This window comes from Nasonia vitripennis (genome assembly GCF_009193385.2).
Source record: "Nasonia vitripennis strain AsymCx chromosome 1 unlocalized genomic scaffold, Nvit_psr_1.1 chr1_random0009, whole genome shotgun sequence".
Classification (NCBI taxonomy): Eukaryota; Metazoa; Arthropoda; class Insecta; order Hymenoptera; family Pteromalidae; genus Nasonia; species Nasonia vitripennis.
In genome coordinates, this window is record NW_022279596.1 from 1,957,361 (window position 1) to 1,976,139 (window position 18,779).

The 18,779-nt window shown below is 39.1% G+C and overlaps 2 protein-coding genes across 18 annotated transcripts in view; one reads left to right on the forward strand and one right to left on the reverse strand.

The window, feature by feature from the left end:
* Nucleotides 1-18,779, reverse strand: part of LOC100116395 (high affinity cGMP-specific 3',5'-cyclic phosphodiesterase 9A) — an 815,596-nt gene that overhangs the window by 364,365 nt on the left and 432,452 nt on the right. For 13 of the 16 annotated variants that reach the window (XR_004228117.2, XM_032601371.1, XM_031933029.2 and 10 more), the window contains one exon: nt 93-330. Coding sequence is in view for 15 of the 16 variants with exons in the window: in XM_032601371.1 (XP_032457262.1) it covers nt 93-330 (238 nt within the window). In the remaining variant the exon portion in view is untranslated. Of the gene's footprint in view, nt 1-92; nt 331-3,629; nt 3,701-3,796; nt 4,010-18,779 lie in introns of all 16 variants that reach the window. The other 3 variants (XM_031933043.2, XM_031933055.1, XM_031933066.2) reach the window with 2 other exon arrangements.
* LOC107982128 (probable serine/threonine-protein kinase tsuA) overlaps nt 1-18,779 on the forward strand; it is a 183,762-nt gene that overhangs the window by 163,546 nt on the left and 1,437 nt on the right. For both annotated transcript variants that reach the window (XM_031933146.1, XM_031933140.1), the window contains exons 2-5: nt 17,508-17,710; nt 17,791-17,943; nt 18,026-18,282; nt 18,414-18,716. In XM_031933146.1, coding sequence (XP_031789006.1) covers nt 18,461-18,716 — 256 coding nt within the window. In that variant the 5' untranslated portion in view covers nt 17,508-17,710; nt 17,791-17,943; nt 18,026-18,282; nt 18,414-18,460. The remainder of the gene's footprint in view (nt 1-17,507; nt 17,711-17,790; nt 17,944-18,025; nt 18,283-18,413; nt 18,717-18,779) is intronic.

Sequence of the window (18,779 nt, forward strand, 5' to 3'; positions counted from 1 at the left end):
TCTTTAAACGAAGAATGGATTTTAACAGATTATAAATACTATTTTATTAATTAATGATCTATGAATAGAGTAGTTATAGTCTTAAAACGTACCATTTGTGCAACGCAAAAACAGTGTCTAAAGTTGTGAAAAGGAACCTCGTTGTAGTTATTGTAGACCTCATAAATAAAGTTTCGTAGCGTGGACAAAGGTATATTGAATTTCTGAGGAAGTTCAAGTTCGAAAAACATCGTTTGTAACATAAGAAGCAGTTCTTCATCTTCCCATTGTCTGGCATCAAATGCTGGAGATCGTAACCATTCACGTGCACTGACGGAGACAGCAATGTCGCTACAACATTCAATGAGAAGTGATATCTTACCTTAGTTGTTAGTAAATAATGTTTTCTTTCAAGCTTTTGAGCAAGATAACTATAATATATATCAAGTAAAAGAATCAAATTATGAAATAGCATTTACTTTAACGAAAGTGAGATAAATAAGCATGATGGAGTCGTTGTATTTGTCAATAATAATCTAGTCCAAAACATCAAAAGTGTAGAATCATGGAGGATTAAAAAAATATATACTAGGATAAAATTAAATGATAAAAGCAAACTTAAAAAAATTGGCCTTGTAAAAATTACGCGGAATACCAAAAACTTATTTTATACCAGAGTTAAATAAGTATTTAATTAAAAAGAGAAGAGAAAAAAAATCACCTAGCAGTAGGTGATTTTAATATTGATCTGCTAAGTATAAGATCACTAAAGCCAAGATTTAGTATGCAATTGTTTTCATAAAAGATATATTCCTAGATTTATTAGCATTATTAAGCTACTTATTAGCAGAGCTTAAAGATCATGTGTCAATAACATTCATCAAACCTTACAACTTAAATACAGTTAAATAAATTTTTATATTTTATGAAAATCGAATAAGCAAAACGAAAAACTATAAGTACAGGATTAAACTTATGCTATAAAAAAAAATGCTCAAGCAGCTCAAACAAGAGCCATCAACGTCGTTTTCAAGTATTTCGTTTTTAAGTACTTCTCCTTTTGCTTTTATGACTGGTGATTTTTAGTTTGAGACAAGGGACAAATTAGTATTTATATTAGATCCCCCTCGAAGGATTGCCACCTTGCCGTGTGCCCATTATTGGGACGGTGAGGGGGCTCTTCTGGTCGATCTTGCGGCGGATCTCAGGCCTGGTCCCGGTGAGAGAGAGTGGATGTTCGATTGTGTCTGATTCCCAGTGAAACGGCCTCTCAAATGTATGTGGATCCCCGTAAGAAGGGCTCTTACTCAAGTGCGATATCCCTCTAAAAAGGGCTCTCCCTTGCTTCAGAATCTCAACGGGCCTGGGGGCGGGACTCATTCAACTCTCCTCACCTCAGAGGGATGAGAATAAAAACTGCCTGGCCGACCAACTAGAGGCTAGGAGTAATCTCCCAACCAGGAACAGGCGGTAGTGCCGGTTGGGAAACATAACTCACGAACACACACGTTACACTTTAACACTCCCACACTGCCGACCCTCAAGCTGCCCCCAGGCTGTTCTGCCCACCGGGGTCACTCGAAGTAGTCTAACTCCTTCGATCTAAGAGTACCGTAGGAAAACTAGGTTGTCTGGCGCTCCTAGGCCACGGCTGATAGGCCAGCATGACCTGGCTGACCTATTAGGCGACGAAAAATCCCACCTGACCAAACAGTGCCGGTTAGTAACCGGATAGGGCCATGTTGGATCGGAAGGGGGGCACAGGTGTTGGAGTCGGCTTCTCGCTAAGGGTGTTTTTCTGGGGAGCTGATTGGTCCGGAAAACGGGGTCGGGGCTCAGTCCACACACACGAATACATCGGTTTACACATTTATGAATAATGAAAAATGAACGAGAAAAATGAATCGGTTGCATAAGTGCCAGCAACAAAGGGGCTCCCCAGTTCAAACTTATTCCTTAAGGACAGTATTTTGAAAGATTGGACGGCTGTCGTCGAGCGTAAATACCGGTAAAAGTTCCCAGGAGAGTCACCGGGCGGCTGTGGGGTTTGCCCCAGCGGCAAATACTGGTGCCTCCTCGGGAACAGAGAATGGCCAAACAAAAAAAAAGAAACAAGCATGCGAAAAGGAAACTAGCCTCAGGGGCGAAGCTAAGGGAGAACCGTCTGGTGGGCACTCCTGGGGGTCTTAGGTTGGGACCCTTGCAGGCATTCTCTTTTATGGGAATTTAACACGAGGAAAATTAACGAAAACCAGAAAATTGCCACTTTTTGTCTGGAGGTACAATCCAGAAATGTGTTTTAATGGAATCAAAGGATTAAAAAAAAAGAATTAATTTGAGGGCTAGTGGATTAAAAATGGTTGCCTAAGTCAAAAGTTGTCTAGGCTTGAAAATGGCAAAAAATCGCCAATTTTTCGATTTTTTACGAAAATTAATTTTTTATAACGCGTGCATAAAAAAGACCATTTTCAGAGCCTATACAGTGGACCGAAAAATAGGGTTTTTCGAGCGTCAGACAAAATGTAGAGCAAGAGTTCCTGGTCATAATATATATATATATATATAAATTAATCTATTTTCGCTCCCTATAAGGTAGAACCTAGACCTAGACCTAGAGCCTACAATAATTTGAGAATCGGAAATCAAGAGGAGCGAAAATGGTCGTTTTCGCCCCTTGTTGTACAATGTACAATTAAAAAAAGCGATTTTTCATATTTTTTAAATCCTTATAACTTTTGATCCCAGCGGTCAATTTTTCATTATACGATTAGCTATATACATATATGACAATGAAAATGGCCAAAAAACGGCCATAATTGATAGGCATATATCGCTAATCGTAAAATAAAAATGTTAATCTAAATTTTCAAAACAAAAGAAGAAGAAAAGAGCTTCAATTTAAAGTTATAAGGATTTTTAAAATAGGAATAATCGCTAATTTTCGTAAAAAATCGAAAAATTGGCAATTTTTTGCCATTTTTAAGTCTAGACAACTTTTGACCTAGGCAACTATTTTTAACCCACCAGCCCTCAAATTAAAGCTCTCTTCTAATACTTCGATCCTATTAATACACAGTTTTGGATTGCGCCTTCAGATATTGAGTAGATGAATTGGAACCATGGGTAATTTTCGTTTATTTTCTCCATGTTAAATTTCCATAAGAGAATTTAAACTGCCCTGAATAAAGTTTGGCGCGCATTTTCTCATTCCAGATGGCTAAAAGAATAAAAAAAAGTTGGTCTGGTAGGTGTGCCCTCAATTTGAAATTCTCAACTTCCAACACCCGAGTTGTTTCCACTCACTCGTGGATTTGCGAGATTTAAATTTGTGGATTTAAATAAAAATACAATAAAAGCAGTGAATTAATAAGATTAAGATCTTTATCGTTGTTAACTATGTTTGGTATGACGTACAAAAATAATAATACTTAAATAAAAAAATGTATATTTTTTCAGATGTATACTGAGATCTGCCAAGCATTTTATCCTAATTAATAATCTTTCATTAACTATCTACGAAGTGACACTACATAAACTTCTTCTAATTAACATGGTAGTCATAAACTAGAAAACTAGTTACTCTTTCAATAAAACTTTAACACTCGATTGTTTTTCTTATCTCTTAATTGTTATCGTCTGACTGCACTTACTTTGTTTGACAAAACTTTGTTTATTTTTCCTTTTATGGATGCTGAAACTCCAAATATTTTCTGAACAGTGTCTGAAAACAATAAAGTTAATTTACATAATAACCTAGTTAAAAAAATTTATTTATATTGTTTGAAAGTAAATTAAATAAATAAGACATTATTTTTACCGTATACTGTTTTCGAATAGGTGGAAGTTCAGGGGTTACTTTCATATGTGGGTTAGAGTTTGGTGCTTCACCCGTAACAGAATGTGTTTTGAACTTTGATGTTGTAAACACATTTGTTGTTAGTGCGGCAGTAAACTTCTTTACATCACTTTTAGAGAGTGATTGCAAAATAAGTTTACTCAATGGCAGATCCGGGATTCCATCCTTAGTTTCCTGCAAATGATATTTCTTATATCAATGTTAAGTAAAGAGCCTTATCCTCTGAGAAAAAACTGTCAAAGTATAGCTATAATTTTTTATAGATAACACACTTTAAAATTCAGAAATATAAATGGACAGCGCATACGTATCCCTTTCAATGATCTTTATAACAATTGCAGCCTTAAAGTAAAAATGCATATGAGTGATTCTGTTGTAACTGATTTAAAAAATGTTTTATAGCCCTAATGCAATTAAAAATTGCACTGAAAAAAAGTTGAAGGTACTTGATAGAACATGGTTAAACAGATAGTCCGGTAGCCAGAGCCAGAGTATACAATTAGCCAACATAACCTCTAAATTTACCTACGCTGACTTGCTTGTTAATAGCATGAATTATTTTTAATAGAAAATTATTACATCTTTTATCAAAAAATATAAAACTAAACCACAAATAGAGTGTATCGTACATTGTAGTTAATTATGATGATTATGTAGATTAATTGTAACATTAGAATTATTAAAATGAAACGAAATATTTTTGTCGATGCTTTCAATAGTAAATGATTGTTCGCTTTTTTCATCACTGTTTTATCTACGTTTTTTCAACGGTGAACCACATGTAGCTTGCTGTATTTCGGTTAATCGATAAAATTCATCCTCAGCGTTTGGTTCATTATCATCATCTCGACCTTCGGAATCAAATCTGGTTCTTTTTAACGAAACTGTTACAGATTTTTTGGGTTGATCAACTGTAATTTCTGCTCCAGAAGTAGATGCTACTTGATTGTCACACTGCGGTATGCGATTTCGGGTGGAATTTCATTTCCATAATCGGATATATCGTCTGTAGTACAAGAACTGTTATCACTCATGTTTACTTTTCGGTTAGGTACCAATAGGTTATAAACAAGACGTCTTGTACTAATGATACACAATTTCGCAATCATACATATGTAAAACAAATGACAGTGACATGATAGGTTTCCCCACGCACGCTTCAAATGTTCCCGCGCACGCTGTGAGAGAGCGTATCTAAGTCGATGACTTTAGCGCCAAAACAAATGACTCTAAAGTCGAGCTCCGCGCACGCTGTTATGAAAAAAACACTTTCGCCTTAAGATATATGTATATATGTGTGTTTGAGTGTGTTTCTTTTTGCGTGTAACGGGCCTAATCTTTAGTCACGACAGTGGCAACACTTCCATCTGTCAGCAGCCACGGCTATATCGGAGCCGGAATGGCAGTTCGACACTGCAACGTACGACAGTCCCGCCATCTACGACATGTTGCATGACACTTATGACGGTTTATGACGTGTTATTAAGGCCTACATTTTGGGACTTGCTAAACGACGACAGCGCCACTGTGTGCTCTCTCTGAAATAGATGTGTTCTTTTTTAAATAGTTCTTAATTCTGTTACTACGGTTAAATGAGATTGATATTTATTAAGCAAATTATATCATTCCGTGCGTTAAAAGTATAAGCTAATGTATTTTAGTAAATTAATAATTTTCTGATTTTCCGTAAAAACCATGGAGTCATGCTAGCAAATTATGTAAGGAGTGAAGTTGCCTTTGATTACTAATAATCTTATTCTATAATTACATTTATGTAGTTCATGATTCGGATCGTTTGTCCATATTTAATATTGAAGTTCAGACTTCATATTTAGTTAGTATTTTAGATTTTATTTTTTTTTATCTTTTCAATTTTAAATTGTAAATTGTATTGCATATATTGTTAGTGCATAATAATATTGTTTAATAGCTATTATTTTTCTCCAATGATTAGTGATACAGGTGCGTGTATGTATATAATTAGTTGAATTTCACAAATGTTCCATGTATGTGTATCCTGCCTTTAATAAAGTACTTCAATGGAATTATTAGATAAGTGATTTATTATAAATTAAAAACAAAAATTATTATTTAAAACTTTTTCTATTAAGCATTTACTTTGTGGAATTTATGTTATTGTTGCAGGTTCTTCAATGTTTATGACGTTTGTAGCAGATGAATTTTTCTATCAGCCTCTTGACTAGTAAAGTATATTATTTTTAATTTATTAAAATTATTATTTATCTTGTATATGAATGATTTTGTTGCATTGTATTGCAAAGTATAATGTCATATATTCATTATCATAATATTTCATTATAGTCAAAAATTGCATAAAAATTTGTTTACGGTTAAAATTATAATTAAAACATTGTTCTTATTTTATTTTATTATTATTATTATTAATTTTTCAATGCAATAATGATTGTTATTTATAATTGTTATAATTTGCTATGCATAATCTAGTAACAATTTAATTATATTATATACAATGCATAAATTACAATTTAGTAAAAGTATCTTGTTCAATACTTGTTTAAGAAATCGATTCTGTGATGCGGTAACCATATATCATTGAGTTAATTATTTACATTTTTATAATTTATATGTATTTTTATAATTATGAGCCATAGTGTTACGTTCAGAGCAAGCAAGATTAAAGATGTATCGTTTCAGACTTTGTATTTATATGCGGTAGTTGTATATGTATGTTATACACATCTACACATATGTAAGTGTTTAGTGGACGCAAAAGTATAATAAAAAATTCACCAATTCAAGATTTTAAGTAACATGCTGTAACGGGGTTTCCGGGAACTAATTCGCACAAAAGTAAAGCGACGAGGAGGATTCGACCCCACGTCCCCGAGATCTCAAGGCGCGTGCTCTAACCACTGAGCCAACGACGCGCTACCCTGCACTCGCGTCGACTAGCTCTTATGGGCGCCATCCCCGCCCGTTACAGCCCTCCTCAAGAAGTGAATTGTCTGGGCCAACTTCACCTCCTTCATACCCCAGCTACTCAGCCTCGCCAGGGAGTCCTGGACAGCTGAACGCCTGACTGGTGACGTATCACCCGCAGGCAAACCATTCTCGCACCCGTATTATACGCAATTAACCTCTTGGAGGTGACGTGCGGCATCTTCGCGGCCGCACGATAAGCTGTAGAATCGCCCCGTTACTACTGGCGCTTAACGTGAGGCACGAACCCACGACCCTAAGATTAAGAGTCTCATTCTCTACAGACTGAGCTAGCCGGGCACGCCAACAACAGGCGTACCGCGAGAAGAAGCGGGAGGAGGGACGCCGCTGCTACGTCTATCTGGTGTTTCCCTTCGTGCGATTTTCCTCTGCCTTTCAGTTCTTTCTTGGAGCCCCCTAACCGCTCGTCCAGCATTTGGCTGAACATCGTCGCCAGCTGTTCGTTGGAGTTGCTGGGCGTCTCTACTGCCACTGCTGCCACTTTTTGTAGGTTTCGCTGTCGCTGGCTGTGCTGCTGTTGGCGATCTATACGCCAGGTTGGAATATAGCGTAACTGCGGGGGTTGGAGGTGCTCTATAGTCCTTTCCGCTATCTACTACCGTTTCTGCGTCCGTTGCCAGCTCTTGAAAGCTATCCCAGTAGAAGCAGTTTCTGCGAGGTGTCAGTTGCTGTACTTCAGGTCGCAGATTCTTGTGTAGAATGTCTAGCGCCTTTTCTACGTAGGAGGCTAGGCGTTGTTGTAGCTGCCTGTTAGTTCTGTACCAGCGCAGTACTGTGCTGCGAAAATCCTCATATCTCTGCCACTCGTCTTTATTGTTATAATACCACTCGGCTGCTAGATCCGTAAACACGTAAGGCAGTGCAGCGAGTTTTTCTTTCTCTGACATCTGCGCGCTTGTCATGTTCTGGCTCAAATATCTCTCTATCCTTTCTGCGCTTGTGCCTGCGAATTGCATGTCCCATTTGCGCATTTGCAAGTGTAATATAAGGTCACTTTGTATAAAAATTAGTAAAAGTATGGGTATATATATATATATATACATGGTGATGAGCATGATAATATACAGTTACGGTGCAAGTGTTTAATATAGTTAAAGTGAAAACAATTTATATTTTCTTAAGATTTAAGGTTATGCGGAGGGATAAAATATCAAACATACGTATGTATATATATATATATATATATATATATATATATATATATATATATATATACATATGCTCAGTGATGGCTTAGAATATAGTATATTGAACATGTATATAGTCATTCTACAAGTATTTCATAGAAGCAAATGTAAAAAGTTTAGTTTTTCAAGAATTTAGTATGGGTATAGTGAAGAAATGTCAGTTTCCTTTATTGGTCTACAAAAGTATGTCTAGAAAGTTACATACACATGGTGATCATGTAGAATATAGTATATTTAATATACATAGTGGATTTGACTAAAAAAAGTTGTTTTGAGCAAGTCTGTTGTGTAATATAAGGTCACTTCGTATGAACATCAGGTCCTGCGCACGAACAGAAAGTCAATTTTTGGAGAACGAGGCTTCGCTACTAGAAAGACTTTTTTCAATTGGGTATTTCGAATTTTTAAATACTGTAAATTTGTTTAGAATTCAATTTTCTACAAAATAGCCAAAATACTTTTATGAAAAAACATTGTTATAAAAAATGGCTCAAAAAGAAAAAAAAACATTTTTGGTCAAATCCAATAGGCGTTCGCTCTAGGTATAAGACGTTTCTTCGAAACTCTTTATACGGGGCGAATGCCTAAAAACCGTCCACAGCCGAAGCAAAAATCTTGATTTTTGCGCGAAAGCTTTACACAAGGTACCGGCAAGTTGCGACGCTCAGCACGAGTTAGTTCAGCCATGTACGCGATTCGGCGCTTCCGCACACGTCTGATTTTCTGATGCATTCCGTTGACGTCTCGCCGACATTTAAGCTGAAGCAGACGCTGCCTTACACGCCACAGGTGTTTATGGGCTCCGAGAAGCCGATGCAGGCGGGCTTCTCGTTCCGGATCCCTTGCAGGATCATATGGTTCGTCTGCTTCGCTATCACTACTACTGATGCTGCTGTTGCTGCTACTGCTGTTTCCTCGGTGCCTTGGCTCAACGTCGCTGTCGACGCTATCAACACTGAAGTCGTCAGCCATTTTCTGGTCCTCTGTCTCCTCCTCTTCTTGGTCATTCTGATTTTCTTCCTCCTCCTCCTCTATTTGGTCTTTATCATCATCTTCAGCATCGCGTAAAAGCTGGATTCGCGCTACTTCCTCCTCTTCTGCTTTATCTTCGGCCTGAGCCTCCGCCTGTCTGGCCATTACCCGCGCAGCATTCTCTTCTTGTTCCCGGGCTTGCCAAATTTGCTTTATATCTTCGTCGTCGGCGTCGTTGATCTTCAGATCCAGGTACAGCGGTTCTGGCGACCCGTACGTACCAGCAACAAAATTGACGAGCGGTGCCACGTTGATTGGGCTGCTGCTATTAATTAAAGAAGCAACCTCTTCGTCGAGCACGTCATCCTCGAGACCCTGAGGTAGCACAGGGTCGCGCGATGATGGCGAAGCAACGCGGTACCGGTAAGCCGCACGCACGTTTATTTCGGTAACACTAAGGACACGCATTTCGAATAGAAAAAGAAATGTTCGCACTTGATTATTACTCTGAGAGAGCTGGTCAAGGACTCAAGAAACTGCGTTGATTTTTGCTTCCCGCCACACACCTTTTCCACCACTTTTTAGTTTCAAAAAGCCCTGCATTGGCACTTCTGGTCAAAACCGTGAGACAGAAGTCGCTAGTTATCATCTTCATATCTTATATTTTGACTTAGTGCATCTCAGATTTATTAAAAAGTGTGTAATGTGTGGAAACTTGGTTTCTAGAAAAATCAGATGACCAAAAAATATCTCGAGTTTACGTGAAAGCGGTATTTTTCGCTCGCAGCTACGATACTCAGATGCACTTTTTACGCAAAGTGTATGAATTCGGGAGAAGTAATGTCAGCATATGCATCTCTCTCTCTCTCTCTCTCTCTCTCTCTCTCTCTCTCTCTCTCTCTCTCTCCCCCCCTCTTTCTCGAGCCTATACACGATGAATCGGAATATGTTTATAATGTCGGTAATACTGTTAGGTGTACTCTTCATATTATGTATTACGACAGTAGCCGACATTATCAGCCTATTTTAAACTTGGTAGCTGCGGCTGGCAGTAGGGGGTATTGCATACCTTGCAATAAAAAAGTAACAAATGAAAAGAATCATAGGTATCCGAACAAGTGTCGTAGTTGTCTGCAAAAATCACCTTGTGAACGTGACCAAGCCGACAGGCATGTGGTGTGCCCACACTGTAATAGAATCTTTTTCAGTCAAATGTGTCTTTCGAATGATCTGAAACCAGGATCATTCGATAAGATTCATACAGTATGTGCGAGTTTAAAAATTTGTACGAGGTGTTGTAGAACGATTAGAACCCTCCAGTAATGATGCAACCTCTCATATTTGCGATACAGTCTTTTGTGAAGTTTGTAAGCTGATGCAGCCAATCGGCCATCTTTGTTTTATGCGGCCCGTAGCTGAAACGCGTCAGCAGGCGGCTAGTACCACCACGAAAAAATAGACTTTATACTTATTTTACGATTTAGAGACACAACAGTTGGAGCCCGTATTGGGTGACGATAAGACACATATACACGTTGTCAATCTGTGTGTAGTACAGCAGGTATGTAGTGCATGTCTGGTTAACGAAAATATTTCTGGGTCGTGTAATTTTTGCGGGGTGCAAGAGCATGTGTTCAAGAACGATCCGGTGAAAGAGTTAGTAGACTTTGCCTTGAATCGTAGATAAATATTGCAGACGTGATCTGTATCGCGCACAATGCTCAAGGATTCGACGCACAGTTCGTGCTGAAATATTTGGTGGGGTGCAAAGATTTCCGTGAAATGCCTTCCGTAATTCTAAACGGGTCAAAAATAATTATGATGAAGTTTGCCCACATTAAGTTTCTCGATAGTTTAAATTATTTGCATATGGCTTTGAGCCCTTTACCGAAAGCTTACGGACTTAGCGGCGGTATTGAGAAGAGAACATTCCCCCACTTATTCAACAGACTGGAGAATCAGAACTATGTAGGCGAAATGCCACTCGTAGAGAGCTACTTACCTGACTCGGGGGGTGTCGAGGAGCGAAAAACATTCTTAGAGTGGTACGCTGATAGGAAAGAACAAAATTACATTTTTGATTTTCAAAACGAGATCATCAATTATTGTAAGCAGGACATTAAGATATTGAGACTAGCATGTCTTGCCTTCAGAAAGACATTTATCGAATACGGCTCGACAGATCCGTTTCTAGAGTGCGCAATTATTGCGTCGTTGTGTATGCGCGTGTACCGTAAACAATTTTTGAGAAAATATACAATCGGGATTATACTGTCGAGTGGCTATCGTTGAGCCAATAAACAATCGCTTAAAGCAGCACAATGGCTCACGTGGATAGAGCATTAGACAGGCTGGCTGATACAGCATTTTGTAAATTTGCGTGAAAAGAGACTGCCCGAAGGCCCTCTGGTAGATGGATTTTGCGTGTTAGAAAACAATGAGAATGTCGTACTGCAGTTCCACGGGTGTTATTGGTATAGTTGTGTTTATTGCTACATTGATGGTCGTGATTTGTCAATCGTGAATGGCGAGAGTATGGACGAGTAGTACGAGAGAACACTTAGAGTTTCGGGAAAAATTAGGAGGCTCGGGTATCGTCTCATTGAGAAATGGGAGTGTGATTTTGATCGCGAGTACAGCGAGAACGAGCATATGATGACGTATATAAAAAAGGTCACAAAAGACTGGCATACACCACTTAATCCGCGAGATGCATTTTTCGGTGGTCGCACAGGTAACACGATATAATCATACGATATTCGCGAGAATGAAAAAATTAAATATGTCGATGTATTCTCATTATACTGTACATTTGCAAATATGGTCGCTATTCGGTCGGTCATCCGAAACTTTATGTTGGTGAGGTTCAGTGTGCGCGTGTAGTTCACCCCGATAACGACATCAGCCAGATTGACGGTCTGCTAATGTGCGAGGTGTTACCGCCGAGAAATCTTTACTACCCTATTTTACCCGTAAAAATGCATAATAAGCTACTAATTTTGCTATGTAGATCGTTTGCCGAGTCCATGTGTCAGGAAGATTGTAAACACGAAGACGTGAACGCGCGCGTTTTTGTCGGTACCTGGGTAGCTGACGAGCTTGAAAAAGCCGTGGAATTCAGTTACGTAATTACTAAAGTATCTGAGATATGGTCGTATAAAATTACACAATTTGACAAGAGGTCGTGTAAAGGTGGTCTCTTACACTAGTATATTGATAAATTCTTCGCGGAAAAGACCTATGCATCGGGATACCTACCTGAGTGTAGAAATGATGATGAGCAAGCAATAGATCGCTATATTCAGAACTTTGAGTAAGAGGAGGGCATAAAACTCGACAAAAGTCAAATAAAATTCAATGCTAGTCTACGCTCCGTGGCAAATCTATGTCTTAACTCGTTGTGGAGAAAGTTTGGGTAACGTGAAAACATGACAAAAACTGAGATAGTAAGAGACCCACAAGGATTGTTCGAGCTACTAACTAGCCCCGATAAAGTTGTAAATTCTATACTGCCGGCCAACAATGAAATCCTCTACTTCATTTGGGTAAATAATGACGAGGATGCCGAAATTGAGCCGTCACTGCAGTACAACGTGGTTATCGCTGCTTACACTACGGCTCTGACTTTTCTCCGAGCTCGAGCCACTGGAAGAACGCGTGCTATACCATGACACAGATTTCATAGTGTATGTGAGCCAAGAGAACGGATGCGAGTATGATCCGTCAACGGGACCATTTTTAGGACAACTTACGAACGATTTGGTGGGCTATAAGTTAGGCACATACATTACATCCTTTGCCTCCAGCGGACCAAAATTTTATGCCTATAAGTATCTAACACCTGACGGCCGTGAATTAGGTGTATGTAAAATTAAAGGTATCCGATTGAATGCATCAGCATCCGAAAAGATCAATTTTGAATGTGTGCGTAAACTTGTGAGTGGTGAAATACCACCGACATTCTTCTTTTTTGATGCGATTAGACGTACAGCATTGCATGATGTGGTCACACGCGCGGAATATAAAGTCTGTGAACCTGTCTACTCTAAACGTCGCTTTATTGCCGACGATAAGAGTTACCCGTACGGGTATGTAGCTCTAAAATGACGAATAGAAAAGTATAAATTTAATACAATTTTTTCAATATTAATTAGTAACTCACCTAGCCCAGAACTAGCCGTCAAAACCGCTCGCGTGTCACAAGCCTCCTGGAGGGGGCGAGCCATATGGCTAACCTTCGAAGTCTGGCACTTCGTGTACGCGCAAATAAGCTCCTTGGAGGGGAAGCATGATGACTCGCCTTCAGCAAGCTCGATGACTACTCGCATCTGCGCGTGAGGAGGAGCCACCCCGCGCCGCGCGTTCGTGGTTCTCCCCCGCCAGAGGGTGTTGCAGATGTTCGGAGTGTTATAAATCTCACGTGTCGCTCGGTCTGATTAGCAATTCGTGTGCATCACCTGCACGACCGCATTATGGATGTGCGAGACATCCCTGGACATGCATGATTTGTGGTCCCACCTTTTGTGGCAAGACGGTGTTTGTCGGCAATTTTCTTAAATAAATCGCACAGATGAGCGATAAACAATTTAAGCGAATGTTACTCTACTATACAGAATAGCAGTCTGCTTATAAGGAATTTGCTGGTGGTAGTATTGAATTTCACGAGGGATTACTAAAGCGAGAGGACTACAGTAGAGATCCCGAACGACCGAAACTCTTGATTCTCGACGATCTGATGCGCGAGTCGTCCAGTGCGAGTGTAGTTAATCTATTTGTCAAGGGCAGCTATCATTGCAATTTAAGTATTTTATTTCTCTTGCAAAATCTCTTTCATCGGAGCCAGCGAAAAATATCGTTAAACTCAAATCACATAGTTATTTTTAAGAACCCTCGCGATCGCTCGCAGATACAGCATCTGTTCAATAATAAAAAGAGTCGTAACGAGAATTCAACGTGTTCTGATTTTCCGACCTTTACACACCGCTGTAATCCGAACAGCGGAATCCTCGCGGAACTCCCTCCGAGATCTACTCAAGAAATAATAGTGTCGAGGCTTCGGGACAGGGTTGAGACGCGAATTCTCACCCCAGATTGGCCACGTCACAACTGCTTCTGACACGTCATTATTATCTGTACCGGAGCGACAACAACATTAACAACTACTAGCATCCAGTGGAAGCGCTAGTCACGAGGACGACGACGACGACGACGACGAGGAGGAGGAATACTACAACGGAGAGAAAACACTAGATCCGAATAATTTGATATTTTTGAAGTATCGCAAAGGTGATAAAAAGAGAAAACGAGGTTGCAGCAGTCGTGTAGCCGTCGACACCACGGTAGATACTTCAATAAGATCTGTAGCACCACCTGCTGGAAAAGGAGTAGTACTCAAAGAACCCAAGCTCGGCCATATAAGATGACAGCACCACAAAGCGTAAACATTGAGTCATCTCGTGTGCTGGACACGCTAATCAATCGAGTGCCTTTCGAAATGCATATACCAGAATACCAGTTGTTCGGGCCGGGTACTCATCTTTAGGAGAGACTGGCACGCGGTGAAACCGGCAAGAACTCTCTGGATAGCGCCGGTCTCGAGCACGATATCGCATATTCGCGCAATAATGGCTGTGGTGGTGGTGGCGGTAGTGGGGGGCATACTAAAGCCGATCGTCGACTGGCTGAGCGTGTTTTTTCACGTATGCTATCAGAGTCGTCATGTAGTGAGGAGAAAAGCGTCCCTTTATTAAGTGTTTTGTGTATGGTCGGTAAAATCACTTTTGATAGGGTTTATCGACGATTCAGACAGGCTATAAAACGTACAAGAAGAAAGAGGTCGAGATTAGTTGGTAGGAGACAGTCAACGAATGGAGAGCAAGCTTAAAAAACTGTACTATGGCTTGCCAGCTCTATCAGCATACGCTGGTGAAGATAGGCTTGTGCGAGCCACACGCAAAAAATTTCGCTCGAACGAGGTGAGAAAGTCAGGATGCGCACACAATGCATAAAATGATGTGATATTGTTTTCCTCGTTGCTCTTACCGGTTTTTCAGTCCGTACAAGTTGTGGGAGGCTGATTTAGCTGACCTTCGCTCTCTGAAAACGTATAATGATCAATACAGCTACTTACTGGTGGTCATTGATGTGCTTACAAAGGACGCGTGGGTCGAGCCACTTCGTGATAAAACGGCTAAAAGTATGGTCAGTGGTCTGGAGCAGGTTTTACAGCAAAACGATGGCAGATAGCCTATATACTTTTAAACGGACAAGGGCGAGGAATTCATTAGACGCAAAGTACAGAATTTGTTGAAAAAAAGTAACATTATTAACCGTGCTGTGCGAGACCCTGACGTTAAGGCAGCAGTTGCGGAACATTTTTTAGAACTCTTAAAGAGCGAATATGGCGCTACTTCACACATATCAATACAAGACGCTACATTAACGAGCTGGACGGTATTATACAGTCATACAATATTTCGTGGTATAGCGCAATAAAAATGACGCCATCTAGCGTGAATATGTATAATGCAGCTAAAGCTCGTAAAAATTAAGCGCGCTGCTACTGTGTCAAACGACAGTCACGCTATACCCATAAATATAATGTTCAAGACTTGGTTCGTCGTGCTTGGACATCCTTACGAAAAGCATACGAAGGTGGCTGGACTCTGGAATTATTTAGGATTATAAAGGTCGATACGAGGAGACAGCCGCCCGTCTACACACTCAAGGATCTAGAGGGTGACAAAATTGACGACTATCAGCAGTAGCTAAAAATATCTTTGTCAACTAGAAGACTCTCTTTTTGAACGGTATACCTACTCACTATACCGACTAAAAAAATATGGCTTTTCTACACACTGACTCTTGTGACTCGTTAAAGTCGGAGTTATCACTCTTTGAATTGCCGCCAACACAAACGGTAATTAAGAGTTCTTATTGGGTGCAGTATAAGCCAATTTCATCACTCACCGATCAAGCACCAATAGAATTTACGATCCCTGGCAACTGTTAATATCTAGATTTAGCGCATACAATGCTGAGTCTACGTGTGAATATAACACCGACGAAGCTATTAGAGAAGGATGCGTCAGTACCAGTCGTCGGCCCTGTGAATAATTTTATACATTCGCTGTTCAATCAGGTGGATATATTTTTTAATCAAAAACCAGTATCACCACCAAATAACGCCTACGCATACAGATCGTACATTGAGACGTTATTGAATTACGGACCAGCGGCAAAAATTTTACACTTGAGCAGCGTCTTGTGGTATGATGACACGGCTGGTAAAATGGATAACACTGATGCCAGTAATGCAGGTTTCTATAGACGACAAGCAGTTATGACTGTTCCAGACGTAACCGAGGGCTGCTAGGGATATGAGCAAGTGCGACGTATTTATTCTTTATCAATAATATATTCTACCTATTAGCAGTTTTAGCGAACGTTTCTCCGTCATTTGGCTCTCATATCCGCGAATCGACAAGGCGATTCGTGGCTTCAGACCAATACGGTTAGGAGTGATTTTATAATCATTCCTAGACTGCCACGACCCTCTCTAGGAGTTTTACTCCGCGGATTTTGAGAGTCACTTTCAGTATGGAGAGGCTAAAAGGCTAAAGGGCCGATCTGTGACTGCCAGGCTAAAGAGTCGAGTGGCGGGAGGCGTTCGCGTGGGCACATGACTGCGTGTGTATAGCTATAGATATAGAGGAGCGCGCGCACTGCTTCGAGTCCCTTCGGCAGTCCTCTGGAAAGCGCATTTGTTTTAGCGGGCCCGAGTTTTCGACGGCGTTTAATGAGTATCTTATGAAAGAAAATTTTGGAAAAATTCAAATTATGTTTAATGTACACAATCTAGTACACCTTACTGATGACGTTTTGCGTTTTGGACCTTTGGATTTGTTTAGTGTCATCTCTTTTTAAAACTACTTACAAACTATTAAACAATTAGTCCGAAAAGGATCTTATCCTTTAGCTCAAATCGTGAATAGACTAAATGAAAAGTCGCAGGTCTTAAATGTAAAACAAAAACAAGCCATACCGTATGAATTCTTTGCTTTGAAAGGCAGTATAGTAACTCAACTTCCTGACGGATACAGTAGACCACATAAGAAAATTGAATTTCATAATTTTACTTTAACTATTACAAAACCTAATAACTGTTGCTATTTGAAGGATGACAGCATTGTTATCATTAAACATATTTGCTATTTCAATAATAACTTACCAGTAATTCTTGGCTTTAAATATGAAAATTTAACTTCGATAGAAAATTACCCCATTGACTCTACATTATTAAATATCTGTAAAACAAATCATTTATCTCCCGATTTACAGACATGGCCTATCAATTGCATTAAAAAAAAACTTTTAGAATCTTTTCGGGAGGATCTTATTACATTTTCCCACTAATTCATAGTAACAATTAATTACAACAAAATTTTATGCAAACTATTGAAAATCAATTTTGTCTCATTAAAAAATTTTTTTAACTTTTTGCTACACTGAATTTTAATTACTAATTTCAGGATTAAGGGCAGGATGTCATCACAGGAAAAACCAAAAAAACGTGGACGCAAGAGACGCATGGAAAACGAGCCGAACCCCAAAGAAAGCACAACTGAGAGTTTTGTTGTAGACAAAACAGGGAAAAAAATTTCCACTGGAGTTCACTTCGATGGAAGCAAGCTTTTTTCTGTGGCCCAAAAAGTGATTAACAACGTATCAAACAGTATGTTTATTTACAATTATACTGATGTTAAGTAAACCACATATATTGTAATAAATATTATTCTTTTATTTATTTTGTAGATGCACCAAAGGAAAACTGCCAAAACGCTGCAAACAAACTATCAAGGAATTCAGCATGTAGCCGCACCATTCCTCTTATTTTAAAACCATTCAAAAAAAATGCTTGCTTCGCAAGTTCTACAAGTGGCACACAGCCACCTAATTCATATTCTAGTGAGTAACATTTTTATTTATTTTATTAATTATTGTCTCTCTTTCTTACATCAATGATTCAATCTGTATTTACTGCATATAGGGGACAATATGTAGCTGAGATATCAAAACAAGCAGCTGATGTATCTGCACATCAAGTTCGCCCAGCAACAGTTTCTAGTCTACAATATGTAGCTGAGACTTCAAAACCAGCAGCTAATAAACCTGCACTTCAAGTTTGCCCAGCAACAATTACTACTGGACAATATGTAGCTGAGACGTCAAAACCAGCAGCTAATAAATCTGCACATCAGATCTGCACATCAGATCTGCACATCAACTCTTACTAGTGGACAGAATGTACCTAAAAAATCTCATCCAGCAGCGATTGCTTAGATTATAATTTCTTTTCATTATTCGTTTTCTCCTACAGTTAGCTTTGTATTTTTATTTTTATTTATAGATGAGTAATACATTATTTTCTTTTACAGAAGTAGCATCAAATGATGCAAGTTTGATAGCGCAACAAACAGGATTAATGCAACAGATTCCTGCTATCTCAAGTAATTTAAATACTATGGTACCTCTAAGCCAACTTTTATATGTAACTGACAATGATGAGGAAGAATCGATTTTGGATTTGCCAATGTTCAATGTACAAAACCATCAATTAAACAGTACAGAAACACAATCCAACATACCAAGTAGTGAAGTTCAACTGAATACTGACCAAATACAACAAGAACAAGAAAATGAAATTATGTTCGATATACCACAATTTAATAACCACACAGGTAGTCATAATTTACTCACTAATATCTTTCACACATATTTTATTTTGTCTTTTATTTGCTTTA